Here is a 17,368-nt window from a genome sequence, read left to right as displayed (position 1 = left end):
AACATCTGATAAACAAAACGGATATCTAAATTTTCGATTGATAGAGATGTCTCTGTAATGCAACAATACGGTTTTCAAGAAAGGAAGGCAACAGGAATGGCACTACTTTGTATCAAAGAAAAATTAATCAACATTTTGAAAATAAACTATTTACCACTGGAATATTTTAGACTATAGATAAGCGTTTGATTTCATTCATCATGCTATATTGTTTTATAATCTACAGTTTTAAAGAATTCGAGGTGTTGCTTTATATTTGATACGTAGTTACTCATCTTGTCGGTCACAATATACGTGCTTTAATGGATACCGGTTCAAGCCAGAACAAATTTCACATGGGGTTCCACAGGGGTTTATATTAAATCCTCCGTTTTTTAAATATTTATATTAATCTTATAGTACCTATATTAAACACCCCTGAAATAGTTTTTTTATGCCGACGATACAAGCTTATTTTTTTCTGGTCCATTTTTACGTCATCTAGAAGTTACTGATAACACGTGGCTCAATGAGTTATCGGAGGGGCTTGACTCTAATCAACTTCAGTTAAATGTGACGAAAACAAAATATGTAATTTTTAGGCCACGAGGTAAACCTGACGATTGCGAAATTTTTTTTAAATTCCAAGACTCTGTGATCGAGCCTGTAAACATTTATAAATTGTTAGGACAAATTTAAGCTGGACACCTCATATAAATAAAATGCATGCAAGCACCTTGAGATCTATGGGTTTTTTATACAAAATTAGATTGCTGGTTCCATGCTGGTTAAAACGACTGTTGTACTATACTTCAGTTACTTTCATCCCCATTACTGTTTATTATTTTAGGGTTCAACAACAACAAAAACTATTGATAGGTTGTTTCTTTTGCAAAAAAAAAAGCTATAGGTTATACAGAAAACATTCAGCATACTGACCACGCACTACCTTTCTTTTGGAGCGCAGATCTTAGGCACCCGTTTTTGGCTTGAGCGGCGTCGGCGTCGCCGTCGCCGTCGGCGTAATCGTGAGGTCACTTGACCACCGTGAGGTCACGTGACCCCGGTGACATCACGTGGCCACCGTGAGGTCAAGTGACCTTCGTGAGGTCAAGTGACCCCCGTGAGGTCAGGTGACCCTGTGAAGTTACGTGATCCCCGTGAGGTCACGTAACTCCAGTGAGGTCGCGTGGCCCCGCGGAGACGTCACGTCACCCTTGTGAGGTAACATGACCCCCGTGAGGTCACGAGGGTGACGTGACCTCAAGTTTACGCCGATGGCGTCGGCGTCGCCGTCGGCATCGGCGTAACCGCGAGGTGTAGCAGGCAGGATGAGGAGCTGAGGAGGAGGAAAGAGTATACGCTCCCCTCAGTACCATTCCTTCCTGCTCCTCAAGAGCTGCGCTCTAATTCGGTATTACAGGGGTTCACACATTCTAAAAAACTTCCGTGAATCTACTTTCGCGCAAAACACTCGGAGATCCAATCAGCGCAACTTACGGAGGCAGCTCAGCGAATGATGATACCGAAACATATGTTTAGACCAAAAACGCAGTCTCAGTGGTGACATTAGGCAATGCAAGCCTGACGTTTTGCATTGATTAATGTCACAACTCAGACTGTGTTTTTTGGTCTAAAATTATGTTTCGGCATCGTCATTCGCTGAGCTGCCTCCGCAAGTTGCGGTGATTGGCTCTCCGAGCGTTGTGCGTGAAAGTAGACGTACGTGCTTTTTTAGATTGTAGGGGGCTTTCATATTTTAAACACAGTTTTCTTATTACTCAAAATAATTAGTGACCCCACCCGTTTTTTTGTTTTTTTTTTTTGACGCACTTGTTCTTAGGAAAAGTTGCAGTCGATTCGTTGTACCAGTCTGTGATGTGTGAGAAATAAAACCAAAAACCAAAAAAATGGTTTCGAACAAGACCGAAATCAAGGAGGGGAGGGGGGGATGCTCGTGTGTGCTTGTACACATATCTTATATCTGATGGTATGTTGTGGCCCCGAACAATGTAAGAAAGGAGCGTCGGTCTGTGTTGCGAAGAAGGGTTCCTATGATTCGGTGAGGGTAACAAAGAAACCACTAATTTCCGCCATGACCTTCCACTATTTTAATGTCGCGATTCCATAACACCGTGTAAATGAATAAGAAAACGAGGACATATGTCTCAAAGTGATAGTGCCAATCAAGAGCAATTGGGGATTGACCTGTCTAAATCAAAGTTACGAAATCGCTTCTCTTCGCGCCGTCAAAGCCGTAGGTTTTATTTCGAAGTAACCATTCGGTTTCTATTTCAATTTCGTATAATTCATATTTTTGTCGTGACAGATGGCGCTGTCAAAACAAAACTAGCTCCTTTCTAATTCGTTTTCGCAAAGGTCCGTATGTTTCATCAATCATATTTTGCATAGTAGACTCAATGCCAAGTATTGCACAATTTTATAAACAATTGGACCTAGAAACATTATTGCGTCTAGAAAGTACTGCTTTTCGATGATAACCAAGCACCCTTTTCAACGGCGGTCTAATTTGTGATTGAAAAAGTAATAAAATATAAATATTTGCGTTTATTTCTTTATGTTGACAGACGAAACAAGATGAGTATTTCGTTGTGGAGGAAGATAATATAGTCTTAGCGGATGAGTCAATAAACGGCTTTCGACAATTCACCAAAAAAACCACGTTCGCAAGGCCTGCCGATTTCTACCTGATGCTCTTTGGGTAAGCAAGATCACGTAATTCAGCCTGAGGTCGAGTTGTGCCGTGAGGCAAATATAACATATCCTAGTTCCTTATGGCGATTCAGTGCTCCCGAAGAATATGTGATAAATTAAGGCGGCCGTGCGAAAATTTTCGGGCGTACAATAAATTACGCACTACTTAGATCAAATCTTTGACTTCCATAACCCCTTAATACATGGAATAGCTTCAATTACGGATTCTAGGCAGGAAAGGGGGAAAACCTTGGCGGAGGTCGGAGGGGTATGACTACAGGGTGATTGAAGGAGCGCCAGGCTCTTTAAATCGACCGCGAAATTGGGTATCTTAACCCATCGCGCTACGATTTTGTGCAGCGTTGCCCACAGATGGTACTTCTTTTTTTTTTATCTTATTTTTTTTTTGTAAAATTTGCAAATAGCGAACTTACCTAAGGAAAAAGTAAAGAAAGAAAAAGGCTTAGATCCTACAAAAGCGCGGCGAAGCCACCGGTCTTCAAACAACACGGCGCCGTTTCGCACGGGAGACAAGAGATGGTACAAGCGGTCGCGACGCCAAATGCCGCCAAGGAACGAGCATACGACGTCTTTAGCAGACAAGGAACTGCAGTGGCTTGTTGTTACCGCGCCTGTTTTTGTTCCTGCGACTGTCGCCGCCTGCGGAACGCGCGCCGTTTTTGAGTCGAAAAAATCGTCTCCTAGAGACGCCGGCTCTCGGCGCCGTATGCTCGTTCGTTGTCGGCGTTCGTTCCGCCATCTCTTTTCTTCCGTGCGAAACGGCGCCATGTTGTTTGAAGACTGGTGGCTTCGCTGCGTTTCCGTAGGAGCTAAGCCTTTTTCTTTCCTACGTTTTCCTCAGGTAAATTTGCTCTTTGCAAAGTTTACAAAAAAAGTCACCGTTTGTGGGCAACGCCGCACAAAGTCCTAGCGCGATTGGTTAAGAAACCGAATTTTCCGGTCTATTTAAAGAGCCTGGCCTCTCCTTGAATCACAATGTACAGTTGGACTATCCGCTGCATTGCAGTGATTAGACGCAAACTACTACTGAAATATTCGTCTAGCTGTTTATTCTCACGAGCCTAACTCGAGTGATTACGGAGTGCTCGTGTCGAATACTCGAGCCGGCTTGGACACTTTACCCCATATGGTGTGATCCCCGTAACTACGTCGTTAATTTTTACGAAGCACAATAACATTTTACCAATGCAGGAAAGCTCCTGGGCTAGTAGTGTTTCCTGGGAGTACAGTGGGATATATAGAAACGTTTCCGGAATGAATTTGAAATGAAAACAAAACCATTTCAAGTAATGGTATTTGAAAACAGAATCCCCTCGAGGATGAACGCACTTGATGCATGGTCTATCCAGCTTTTCTATTCACTCTTGGAACGGAATTTCTTCGAGGCCCTCAAATATTTAATTGAATTCCAATGTTACCTTTTCAATCGGCCGAAATCTCTTTCTAGCCAAGGCATGTCTTGGGAAAAGTATAAAGTGTGAGGGAATTCAAACTTCCATTCTGTTTTGTTTTGTTTTCTTGCTATTGTTTTTTCTAATCGAAGCAAATACCGAATGACGATCATTTGGTACGCATAAAGAAAATGCGACACCCATTTTGCGGAAACCTTTCTGTTTTGAATTCAATTCATTACGTAAAATATTATCCACTGGGCGACAAGAGATGCCCACGGCTTCCTCTATTTTACGCACTTTTATTCGGCGACATGCAAAACGTTTCATCCAACGTGTCTGACGTGCTAACCGTTTCACTGTGTAGCCAACCTGATTCATCGCTTAATGTGTGCCACAATCCTGGAGCTTCGAAACCCCACAAAACTCACTGTTGAAAACGGAGGCGATAAATCTCAAGGGCATCAAAGCTGAATTTATTTTCGTTTTTTTTTTCGTGTATAATATATATAAATATATATATATATATATATATATATATATATATATATATATATATATATATATATATATATTTAAGACCACTGGGCCTCTGATTCTATTTTCGATTAAAAATGCACAAGGTTGTTTCACTTGAACTCTTGTCAAAACTAGACTATTGGATAAATCGATTTGATATTTTTATTCAATTCCTTTGAATTAGTTGGATTCCTAAAAGTTTTCACTCTATCGTTGCACAAGAGAAGGTAAAGACAGCGCACAGACGAATGGCATAAAGAACCCAGGACGAGCGCCAGAACAACGAACCTTAACAAAAAAATACGAAAAAAAAAAGCCGACTCGATCATAAACAACAATCCCATATTCTAAAATTGGGCGTAGTAAATTTTTGTAACCAGGCAGTTTTTTACTAGGTGAAAAACACCCGAGGAGGAGTTGTTATAACCTTTAAACCGTGACCTGAAAAGCTTTGAAATGTTTTTCTTTGGTCATCCGTTTCATGCGTACTACTGGCAGATAAGTGTTCCTCTAACATTATGCAAACACCATCTACATTACAGGTTCAAAGCAATAACACATCTTCATACTTCCTTAAAAAAATACATCTTTATTTTTATTTCGGCATTGTTCAGTTATTACGAGACGGTATCTATTTACACACATATGTGCTTGTATGCGTCTAACCGATATGTGTTCAAAAAAGGACACATATGCGCTGATATCTTTCTCCTCTTTGTCTTCGTCTTTCTCTGTGCTGTATTTACCTTACCTAGTGATGGACAAACTCGCCTGCATCGCCGCCTTTGCTACCCTCGTACTTCGGTCCGACTCGTGCCAGCAAGCTTGTGTAAAGAGCATTTTAATCCAAAATTGTAACATGCCCTCTTTTTTATGTGCCGTTTAAATTGCCTTCACGGCAAGGCGACAAGAGACGTGTAAAAAAGTTTTGATTGCCTCTCAAAACGGGAGGTAGAGGTGCATAATTTCGGGTAATACGTGCTGTATGCTACAAGTTATTCATGTATTATTTCTGAGGATATGAAAGCTCTTTATTCAGCGAATCCTAATGATCTCATATTGTAAGTATTAGGCTGTCGTGACAGCTTCTCTGTTACGTCCCCATCGTCGTGTAACTCACCTGCCGAGACTGCATAAGTGTAGCTTTCACGGATCTTCTAAAAAAAGGACATGTACAGCGTAAAAAGCACAAACTATATGTACATACACCGTTTCACGTGATTAATGTTCATAGCAGCAGGGATGCGCATAATTAGTATTGTCATATTTGCATTTCAGGCGCCGCTTAGGGACACGTAACAAGGAGACTAAGAAATTATCTCTTAATGTCCAAGGTAAGAGAGCGGCGTTAGAAGGTGCTCCGGACCACACATTTATACTGAATCTTAAGAAAATCGGAGTTTAACAAGTTATTTTTGAGAGATGTCTAAGGAATAACGAATGATATTCGCCGTTTCTGCTAATCGGTAACACGAATTACTGAGTGGAATTTTTGAGTTGGTAGCCGTTTTCACAGAAGATGGCGTTTACTGAATAAAATTCACATTGTTTGCTTTGAAGTAGTTGGAGAAAGCCAAGTTCAAAATTGAAGCGCGTTTTGGCCACTTAGTTCACAAATTTTGAAGCACGTTTTGGCCACTTATTTCACAAATAAAATTTGACGAGAAGGGTTGTCGTCAGATGATGATCATAAAATCACCTTCAACGAATATCTCTTGAAAATTTTAGTTATATTCGTGGTGAGATTTCTACAACGCGAAACGCGAACATCAACAACAAGTTATGACTGTACATTTTTATTCTCCGTAAAACTGTCAGGCCGCAAGTGCACGTGTGATCGCGAGAAATAGTTTGTTTTCATCACAAGACAGCCTACGCATTGCCAACGCTTAATGCCCTCCAAACGGGGCTCTAACGGTACAACCTGATGCCAAAGTTTTAAAAGTCACTGTTTGCAGATTCAAAAGTTAGAAGCAATTTTTTTTATTTTACACTGGCAAAATAAGTATCGTTTTCAGTAGCCGACGTCACTCCTTTTCATGCGTCGCTGGACTTCGTCGACTGCCCTCGTCTTATTGTGAATTTCCCAAAACTGTTCATAACCTTTGAGTCAGCAAGTTCTAAAACTTTGGCATCAGGTTCGAGCACCGAGCGCTACACTTGATGAAAGACTGAGCGTTTAGTTATTCATAATTTAGCTTTGCGCTGAAAAGAGTAACTGTAGATGTTTGTTTGCGTGCTTGTTTTGCATGTATGTTTCTGAAAAGAAATTTTCCCTCTAAGCACACCGACCAACTTCTAGATACGGCTCGTTTCCTTGGAATTCGAGACTTTTGCACAAGCGGTCACGCCTCGGCAAATTTTTAATTTTAGGTGGCTGAGCGTCTCATAGTTCTAAATAGCTGTTTTTCCAAAGAGGGGGATTTTCACATCATAGCGTATTTTTACTGCTTGAAAACAACGTTATTGAATGTATTTGGTAAGCAAGAGATGGATTATTATTTCCAGGCCGCGCCTTTTCCGGAATGGTCTGCGTGAAAGGCTGGAATGTGGGAATTTCAGAGGAAGTACCTCCACTGTACTACAGATTCGCCACGATAGCCCACGAAATTGGGCATTTGTAAGTATCTTGTCGCTTCCTTTATAAACACATGTGCTTAGCGTATCACCCGGGAAAAGCTTTTTTAGTCACCGTTAGTGAATCCCATGCCTTTTATCATCGCTATGGACAATGCGATATGGGTCGATAAGAAGCGTGACCATAATGAGCCTTGCTTTGCGTTTCTTAATCTGTCCCTGATTATAGTGTTGAGCATTAAATGGTTTTCTTAGCATGAACATTATTTTTGCAGGCTCGGGAGCACGCACGATGGAAGTGGTCCCTTACGAAATATCCGCAATCATCCTGGTGCTGTTGACTGCAAGTCCTCAGTCAAATACATTATGGACTCTGGAGGTCCTCTTGGACCGCCTTTCACGTTTTCGCATTGTAGTGAGGAGGGGATGCAATTTGTTTTGAAGTAAGCAGTTGCTTTAACTTCCTTAGGCACTGGCATTACCGACCTTTATTCTTCTTTTGACCCGTGACATTTCCTATTCTATTATTTCATCCTAATTTTGAATGTATCATTTGCCAGTTTACGGGGATGTTACTTGTAATCGTAGTTACTTAGATCGTAGTTCACGTAAAAGGTAGCTAAATCCACCACACGAATAATGACGCTAAAAGCGTTACCATAATACGCGCATCATGTTCCTTAAGCTGTCATCGATAGTTGAAAGGAACTTGCAGCTCACCTGTCATTGGAGAGGCAACGAAGCTGCAAGTTCACAACGAAAATACATAGTATTATGGTTGTGCTGTTATTCTCGATATAAACAAATGATGGTCATTATATCGACTTTAAGAAACACCACAGCGTTTACCGAAACGTACCTGAATCCACTAAACGTGGCAAATAATTTTTCATTTTAGAGTCCCAGTACGTCCGTCAGTTGTTTAGTGTAAACGACCTGAACGGGTTAGAAACACTACAAGGTTGATTGGTTTGACGCCCTTAAGGCCCGGTCACACTGAGGCAACAGTCGGACAACTCCATTCGGCAACACGACATAGACGCGTTTCCGGCGACCCTCTCGCATCGCGGCAACAAGAACAGCAGGGCAACACATTGCTGTCACCCGGAATCCGTGTTGGCCGATTTGTTGTCCGACCACCCTATAACACCGCGCTGACGGCGGGCCCAACGCTTGGAACACTGCGCCATCTTGATGGTTTGCCTTCGTTCGTGTCTGGCGACGCTTCGCTGGAACTGCGACCCTTCAATATGCAAGAGCATTCGAAGGGCCGGAAATTGCCACGGGACGACATCAACTAGTGACTGGGGTTAGAACCTTGACACGGGGAGTATTTTCTAACCTTTATTTTATGAAGATGTCCTTCGTTCGCTGACAACGGTATAACCCTGTACGACCAAAATGAAATTGCCGATATATGTTACGAATCTACGACATCGTATAAGGTGTTTTTGTTCAGTTTTTTTTTTTCATGCAAGTACTATTTCTACTGTAAAATTAAGTTAGCACCTTACAGTGCTTCAACAATGCGACACCGAAATGATCGGCCTTCAAAACAATAGGTAAAATGAATATTTTTCCACGCTGGATACTTGCTTGCGCCTGCTATGTGATCGCTTCGTTCCCCAAAACGTCCTGGGGATTTTAGAATCAATTCAGGTGTCTGCATGGTAGCGGCTCTTTCTAAGTTTCCAAGCAAGCAGCCTAAATTATCGCGTTCTTTGATTGCATTTGCAAAGTATGGCGAAATCCCCCAAATGTGTGTAAATGTAATAAAGAAAAGCGAAAAATTAGTTCTTTATTGAAGACATTCGAGGCCTTATAAGAACTAACTCGAAATATTTTGGAATGCAGTTAACCCCAAGCACACTTCCAATCCCTTTCACTCTCCTGATTCTTCGGGAAACGAGCTGGATGCTTTTTATGTGTGTGAACGATCTGGCGATTTCTTTAGTGAAATATTTTCTGCTTAGTGAATTTTTTTCTGGTGAGACCTTTCCCTTGCTAGTTAATTTAACTGAAGATAGTATACTAACTCATACGGCTCCAATTACCATGTATGCGACTGGTATTCAGAAACTAACAGAGCATTGTCGACCAAGTTGAGCTCCAGTCCCTAATATTATTTCAACGAAAGTGCTTAGGCTCTGCAAATAAGAAGCTTCCTCTGTTCTGTGTTTACTTTTCCAACAATCTTTATGTACCGGTAAAATTCCTGCAAATTAAAAACAAGCAAAAGTCACCCTACTTTATAACACTGGTCAAAGGAATGAGTTGACGGATTATAGACCAATCTTTCTGACAAGTGTACCTTGTGAGCTGATGGAGCATGTAATTTTCTGGAATATTATTGATCATTTGTCGCACAACAACGTGCTTTTTGTAAACTAGCACGGTTTCCGGCGGTATCAATCTTGTGAAACCCAGCTCTTTGAATTTGTCACGGACCTTCATCCGCACCTTCACTCTAAAACAGAAACCCTTGCAATTTTATGGATTTGAAAAAGCATTTGACAAGGTACCACATTAAGGACTTCTTAAATTATGCGCTTTGCAAATAGAACCATCTGTGACACAGTGTAATTGAACTTACCCGTAGACCGCTCGCAAAGTGTCTGCTATGAACGGGAATCCTCATGAATCGGAAAGTAAAATCAGCTGCACCACAAAGAACCGTGCTGGGCCCACTACGTTTCCTTTTGTACGTACACGACTTGTCCGCAATTATCCAGTCCACCATCCGTTTTTATGCCGATGATTGTGTGATTTATTCAAAACCATCAAGCATTCATGGTTCTATTGAACTTCAGAACGACTTAATTACAATTAAGACATGGTCAGTAATGTGGCAAATGAAGATGTATATTTCCGAAAACAAAATGTCAAAATTTTAGATCTATACGAAGTCCAGCAGAGTTTAACACACACTCTCTTCGATGGGGTTCTTGAACATGTGCATACATATAAATATCTTGGGGTTCATTTCACATCGAACTTGTCTTGGGAAGGCCACATCAATCACATAAGTGTAAAAGCAAATCAAAGCCTCGGTTTTCTAAGTCGAAGTCTTCACATGGCCAACTTAGAAACAAAGCTTGTAGCATATACCGCCCTTGTGGATCTGAACTTGATTACGCTTCTTTAATATGAAAACCACACCAGTTTTATTTTACAGAAAAACTAGAATCAGTGCAAAATAGAGCCACATGGTTCATTCTTAAAAATAACACGTCCACAAGCATCACCTCGCTAAAGCAAAAACTCGGAGTACCAAATTTTGCACACAGAAGGAAAATCTCAAGTCTTGCATAATTCCATACTTTGTAATACCACTGCCCATCGAGGAGAGGACTGTATTGCCGGACTGCACCACATATTTTCGCGCGTAGTGACAATTCGCAAAAAATTCATTTGGTCAATCCACGAACAATATTATCCCCATTACGGTTGGCTAAATACGAATGCAACTCCCTTCCAGATAATATTGTAATCATCCAAGAATCCTCCGGTTTCAGAGCTTCTCTTACCACTTACCTAAACGCATAGCAACCGTAAAACCTGTTTTCTTGTTATATTTCTGTTCTCTTTGTGTTTTGAATAAAATTGAACTTGCCCCCTGTATATAAAGCCCCATGGGCGCATTAAGGGTATAACAAATTAAATGAAATGAAATGAAGAATCCTTATCATAGCGGTCGTTTTAATGCTTTTATTTTTTAACTTTTGCTTTCTTGCGTTATTTTCAGAATGCTTTATCAGCAGGCGTGTATAGACATGATCATTTTTTCGCTAGCAGCAATGTAAGCTGGTCTCTCGGTAGTTCCGATTTCAACACCAGTCTGAACGTTCAAGACCGCCTCTGTGACCATTTCGACAAGCACTCGCCATAATTACGCAGTAAAAACATTCATAAAATTATTTTAGCTGCACGACAGCCTTAAATATTATTGGATAACGTTTCCAAGCCTATATTTCAGTAAGCTCATGAGAAAACGACGTTGATAGGAAACTAGCTCTATCCTTAAAGCTAGATGTGTTGTCCTGTTGTCGGCCCGAAATTCGCCCAGCCAGTGATCAGAGCAGCATACGTTGTCCAGCACAAGTTTCTTCTGTTTTTTTTGCCGAAAGCTGTCATACCAAGGTAACATTTTCGTTGTTATCCATGTTGTGCTACTGTTCCCGCGATGTGACAGGGTTGTCGGACAACATGGGAAGGGAGCAACAAGTTTCACGAGTGCTAAGCAACATGTTGTGTTGCTGTTGCTGTCGTGTTGCCTCAGTGTGACAGGGCCCTTGGAATTTTCGTAGGCGCGCATTTTGGATAATCACTCCATTTAAAGAGGCATTAGTATATCGGATGTCTTATGCAAGTGGAATGATACTTTTCTCTCTTTCTTCGTGTGTGTTCATTAAACATTTAAATGTTGTATTATTTATCAATATAATCTCATGAATTAGGAAAACATCCGTTATGAAAATATTCCCTGGAGAAGAACAAGGGGGACAAAGGAAAAACACATATCTCCAAACAGTTAATTTCTCCTAGCTGTGTTGATATTTGTGTTTGTCCTTTTTCCCGTTGTTCTTTTTCTACAGCGATTATTTTCATCATGCCTTTCGAGCTCGCTTGCACGTTTGCATTATTTTCATTATTATAATAACCTTAATATGCAGGGCATTTACCCTTCCGTATTGAAAAAAAACTCAATTGTATGAGAACTTTCTGCGTCCAATAAACACATATGAATCATACAAAATATATAAGAACATATAAGAACTATAAGAACATATAAGATCTATATAAGAAATACAAGAAACTTTTGTAAAGCTTCTCATGTGTTCTTATATGTCTTATATAGTTATTTTTGCGGTTCTTATATGGGTCTTTATGGTCTTATATATCTTGTATGATTCATATGTGTTTATTGTACACAAGGAATTTCTCATACAAATGGCTTTTTCACTAGGGTTGTTGGTATCCGACCGGCGGCAGCTGATAAAACCCTTTTGGTCTACTGACGCCTAACTCCTGATTAGCTCAGTTGGTAGAGAGCTCCACTAGAAATTGGTTCCTGATTCCCTATCAGGACCAGGCGGATGTTTTCTTTCGCGCACCAGTCTCCTAGCTGTGTTTGTCCTTTGTCCCCGTTGTTCCTCTCCTCCGGGGAATATTTTCATCATTCTAGTGCAGCTCGCTTGCACCGTTGGATTAATTGCATTATCAAAAAAACATCCGTATTTCTTCCATCGCACACACCCAGACTTCGATATATTGTTATTTTAAGACATATAATATTCGATTCTTGTTTATTTGTAGGCTACGTGGAGAGAAATGCTGGAAAGCACAATCCGACTGTGACTTTTTTAACGTCACTAAGGAGGTTGCGGACCGCTTCTTCACACCGGACAAGTTTTGTCGACGCATTGACCCGGAGGAATACTCTTCGGCCGTGAGCATCACTACCTTTCCCCTTCGTATACCTTTCCCCTTCGCATACCGCGGCAATGCGCGCAGCATGCTGAAGGTCTGTCCAAACAGGACACGTTTTGTGCAGCCACAGCATTTACTGTCGCTGCAAATGAATGGTTTCATTTCGTTCCAATCCGCATGAAAACGTTTTTTTTCTTTTTTCTTTTTGCTGGGGGAATTGCTATTCACGACTTGGGTTCTTGGAGAGAGGTTTTAAGGGTACTCGTTACGTGGATCCGGAGTCACACGCTCTGCTGGCTGTCGTGAAGACCCCACTGTTGTTGGCAATCGCCAATCGTCTGAAAACAAGGGAGAGAAGGGGACGATAGTGGAGAGGCGAGGAGGAAAGGCCTGCTCTTTATATGGTTAATGCCCGCGCAGCAAACTTCACGCCTTTTAGAAGCGTGTACACTTCTTTTAGAGCGGAGCTCTTAGGGGCCCGTTTCCGGCTTGAGCGGCGTCGGCGTCGGCGTAAGCGCGAGGTCACGTGACCCCCTTAGGTTACGTGACCCCCTGAGGACACGTGACCCCCTGAGGTCACGTGACCACCTGAAGTCACGTCACACCCTTGAGGTCACGTGACCCCCTAAGGTCACGTGAACCCCCCAGGTCACGTGACTCCCTGAAGTCACGTGACCCCCCTGAGGTCACATGACCACCTGAAGTCACGTCACCCCCTAAAGTCACGTGACCCCTTTGAGGTCACGTGACCTCAAGGAGTCACCTATCCCTCAGTACGCTTCCACCTTCCTCCTCAAGAGCTGCGCTCTAACCGGCGTTACAGGGAATTGTAAACGGCTTTCATTTTTTGTTGTTCTTTTTTGCCGTGCACGACATTTTAATTTGGTTGGGCAACCTTTGAGTCGTGCCCTAATAAACACGTTTCCAATAAGAAAAGTTACCTTTTAGGTAATGCCGATTATGTGTGTGCTGTGTCATGAACATACGTCACAGCTCAGGCTCCCATTGCGCTACTCTCTTTATGGTTGGAAAAGTACAATCTCGATTTTTTTGTCTTTGTAAGAAAGGACAAAGACTTGTTTTAAACTTATTTATTCACATTAATTCAAACGCCTCTGACGTATTGCATATATAAGGACTAGACCGTTGGTTATGAAACCTAGACATAGACGGACTTGAAATCGCTAAACATGTACCGTAAATAGAACCTACTGCACAACACATTATCTTCCATAAAAAATAATGCAAGTACCACTAAAGTTTAATGCTTTCACCCAGTTAGGGACCTTACAGATCCATAGGCATAAATAATGTCAACACCTCCTTATTCGCTGACCATCTATCTCAATTGCAAAAACCATCGCTTTCGGAGACCTTTAGACATTTGCTGTAGTGTCTGTCCTTATGTGCACATATATTCTACCGAATTTGATATCTAAATTATTATTGAAAAAGTAATGAAACTTTTGTCCCACAACAAATATTTGAAGTTAACTACCTTTCTTGCTACAAATGATTTCAGAGTATGGAGAACTGCGTCATAACGTGCCGTAATTCGGAAACCTTTTGGTCCGTAACTGAGAACACCTACTTCGCTCCATTTGGCTTCCCATGCGGCAATATTGGCGAGGTAGGATATCCCAAAATACTTTTTTTTAAAGTTTTCAAGCAGCTTGGGGGGCATCGGTTTTTCTGATGAGTGCAGAGATGGGAACCTGTCAGTAAGGGGAGCTAGAGCACTAACAATTTCAGAAACGCGTTAAGTGCCGGGAACTGAACATCTTACTGTTGCTCGGTAGCCAGTAAGATCTCGGCATCAGAGGATAAGAACGTCGAAGAGCCGATCACGCTCTCAGAATTAGAACCATAATGGTCCACATCCTGCAATCTTTCAGCTGACAGCGACTCTATGTGTGCTTCAAGAACGGCTTACCAGTATATACTCTCCTAGCGAATCCTAGGTAGAAAACTAATGTTATATAGATTTTTAGTTAGCTCGACTCTTTAGAGGTGCGAGTAATATCCGGCTCCAATCAATCTTCAGTGATACAGTGCCTGTTCTTTTAAGCTTTTTAGCTTTGTTTTAAAAAAGGCCGTGATTGCTACACTAATACAGTCTGCCATCTTTAATGGTGCAAAAAATATAATGTCGCCCCTGCGACCTACAAACTACACCTGAGTCACCCAGGGTGGATATATTCGACAAAAAACGTGGCTTCTTCTTTGTTGCACCATCAGAGGAAGATAAGCTCATCTACTCTCGATGATTAGAGGTTTCCTTTTACCGACTCTCCTCTTCTCTGCAGTTCCCTCTGGCATTGTGGAAAGAGTGAAGGAGTTCGTGAGAGGAGCCTATTGTTCACATTTTGAAATCTAGCTTTCTCCGAACCATTTTTAAAATATAATTTAGGCCTTTTTTTGTAAAGGGTTATGGGGCGGGTTCACCAAAAAGATGGTTTTTCAATTTATGGTAAAAATCGAACAGTTAAAATTTGGCATTGTGTGCAACCAGATAACTAAGCCTCTCACAGTTTCGCAATACTAGCGGTACATCGATAATTTTTTTTTTTAGAACTCAGATCAAAAAATTTATTTTTCACATGTAGCTTGAAAGAAAGATACATATACTCATAAGTTTGTCTAAGATACTATCGGGATAAATGTGCACCGCGACACTGTCCAGTTCTGTCTATCTCCGATTTCACATTGAACAGAGAGGATCGCCAGCAAGAGCAGTCTTTCGAACTGCGTATAAGATAAAAAAAAGACAGCAGATTGACCAAGCGCCGCTTACCGATTTCACGCATTCTTAGTCTGATGTTAATTACCAACAACTCTTTGACGTGAAGCTCAATTTAATTGGAACTGTGCTGTCTAATGGTTCGTTCAAAGCAACCAAACCCATTCGGCATGCCACATGTTGCTCACACACACATTATAACCGGACGGAAAACAAATAAGGAGAGTTCGTCACGAATTGCAAACAGCTCAAACCTACGTAAAAGTGATATTGACGCAGGAGGCGCTTCTTCAATGTCAGTATATAGTGCGTATACGTGTATGTTTGTTTTGTCTTAAGTTGTTCGCACATGAATACACAAATGTACTACAACTATATATTTTCAGACATATCTTCTTGCTAACCTTGTCCGATTTTTGTTGAATTAACGTATACCATGCTCCAAAAACCGAAACCAGACCAGTACGAGTAATTGAGAGATCCTATTTTAAGACCTCTGCGCGGTGCTTAGAATCGCGTAGCAAGCATGAATTGACGGCTGGTTAACATTCCTCGGTGTCTCGTCACTACAAATTTGAGAAATCTAAGATGAAAATTGTTCTCTCTTTTTCAGCGGTGCTGGTTCGGAAAGTGCAAAAATATTGATAGTGAGGTGTCTTGAACTGTTACAAGGTGGAAAATTGCAGTCCCAAATATCCATGCCTCTGAAGAAGTATAAATAAAAGCCTTTCTTTTTGCCTTTTTCATTGAGTGTTATATGAGATGATAATCACAATAAATATATGTATTTACAACATCTTTTTTACAATAAAATGCCTATTAGAACGTTTTATGAACTTCCATTTAGCTTTACCTGCAGAAATAACACGAAAAACGAAATACAGAGGCTAGGCCGAACGGGTCGTTTTGCTTTAATTTTAGTAGAATTTAAAAGATTCTTCGCGGCACTCCTTAGTCCAGGTTCTGATATCTGCCCGGCTAAAAATCAATAAAGAGAGTTCACTGCAGCAACTTGTATCAGATCAATCGAGGCAAATCCATTTTATTTATCAATTGCCACACAATACACAACAGCATGCGCATATAAAGCCTTTGTTTCAGTTGCGCAGGATAGCTTTCTGGTTATCGCGTATCTTCTCGCGCGTGTCAGCATATTTCGTCGCCATTGCAACCTAACGTCTTCATCACGTGACATAAAAATAAAGTGAGCAAGAAGTAAATCAAAGGAAATGCTATAGCACTTCAAGGATTCATGGTTAAATTTAAAATACAAAGTTAGTTCTAGAAAAAAAAACGGTTTTACTTTTTGCACGATAAAACTACGTATCTCAGAAATTTAGAGCTTCGTGAATAAAGCAAATTCAAACGCATTCAAACGCCGCTGTGTGTAGGAACCTTATTTTTGTCGACACCGTTTATTGCCAATCGCGTTGTGAGCGGCGCTATCCCATTACGAAGATCCCTAATCGTTGCGTATCGCTGTAGCGCACCAAGTGGGACAGACCACTGTGAGAGACTGAAAGCAGAGTTCAATCAGCTTTGCTAACCCAAGACCCGACACAAGTGTGGTCCTGCTCGAGGAGGCTCGGCGTGAAATAAACGCAGTTTGGGCTCGCGCAGGGACGTGCACTGATGTTTCAGTACACCACAGGCGCAAAAGGGTCTGGGATGAAAAGCTCGATGGATGTGCAGGAAAGATCACGGCGTGCTAGACGAGGTCTGACAGAAGCTTTTTGACATGAACGCGGAGGAGTATCGGAACCTGCAGGCGTCAGCCTAGAACAGTTTCTGCAGCTCCCTTCACGCCTGGAACCAAGAATTCCGCGACAAACCGGACAAAACACAATGATTCCCCAGTTTTGTTTTTCTCAACAGAAAGCAAAAACAACAACAAGAACACAATCTTATGTTGATGCCACACTAAACGCTTTTCAAGTTACACGCCTCTCGGTTCTTCAATCTTTTCCCTCTGCGCGCCACTGGAGTGAAATAATAT

At 41.4% G+C, this 17,368-nt stretch overlaps 1 protein-coding gene across 1 annotated transcript in view; it reads left to right on the top strand.

Annotated features, from left to right (window-relative positions):
• The window catches only part of LOC115321060 (venom metalloproteinase antarease-like TtrivMP_A), a 29,746-nt gene extending 13,671 nt beyond the window's left edge, over window positions 1-16,075 (top strand). The window contains exons 8-14 of the mRNA XM_040213680.2: window positions 2,568-2,701; window positions 5,904-5,959; window positions 7,134-7,245; window positions 7,478-7,645; window positions 12,519-12,651; window positions 14,155-14,262; window positions 15,986-16,075. Of these exons, the coding sequence (XP_040069614.1) occupies window positions 2,568-2,701; window positions 5,904-5,959; window positions 7,134-7,245; window positions 7,478-7,645; window positions 12,519-12,651; window positions 14,155-14,262; window positions 15,986-16,033 (759 nt within the window). The 3' untranslated portion in view covers window positions 16,034-16,075. The remainder of the gene's footprint in view (window positions 1-2,567; window positions 2,702-5,903; window positions 5,960-7,133; window positions 7,246-7,477; window positions 7,646-12,518; window positions 12,652-14,154; window positions 14,263-15,985) is intronic.
• The last annotated feature ends 1,293 nt before the right edge of the window (window positions 16,076-17,368 follow it).

Source organism: Ixodes scapularis, unplaced genomic scaffold, assembly GCF_016920785.2.
Source record: "Ixodes scapularis isolate PalLabHiFi unplaced genomic scaffold, ASM1692078v2 PGA_scaffold16__2_contigs__length_2301149, whole genome shotgun sequence".
Taxonomy (NCBI): domain Eukaryota; kingdom Metazoa; phylum Arthropoda; class Arachnida; order Ixodida; family Ixodidae; genus Ixodes; species Ixodes scapularis.
The sequence above is the reverse complement of the archived record's forward strand: the minus strand, read 5'-3'. Positions and strand labels throughout refer to the sequence as shown.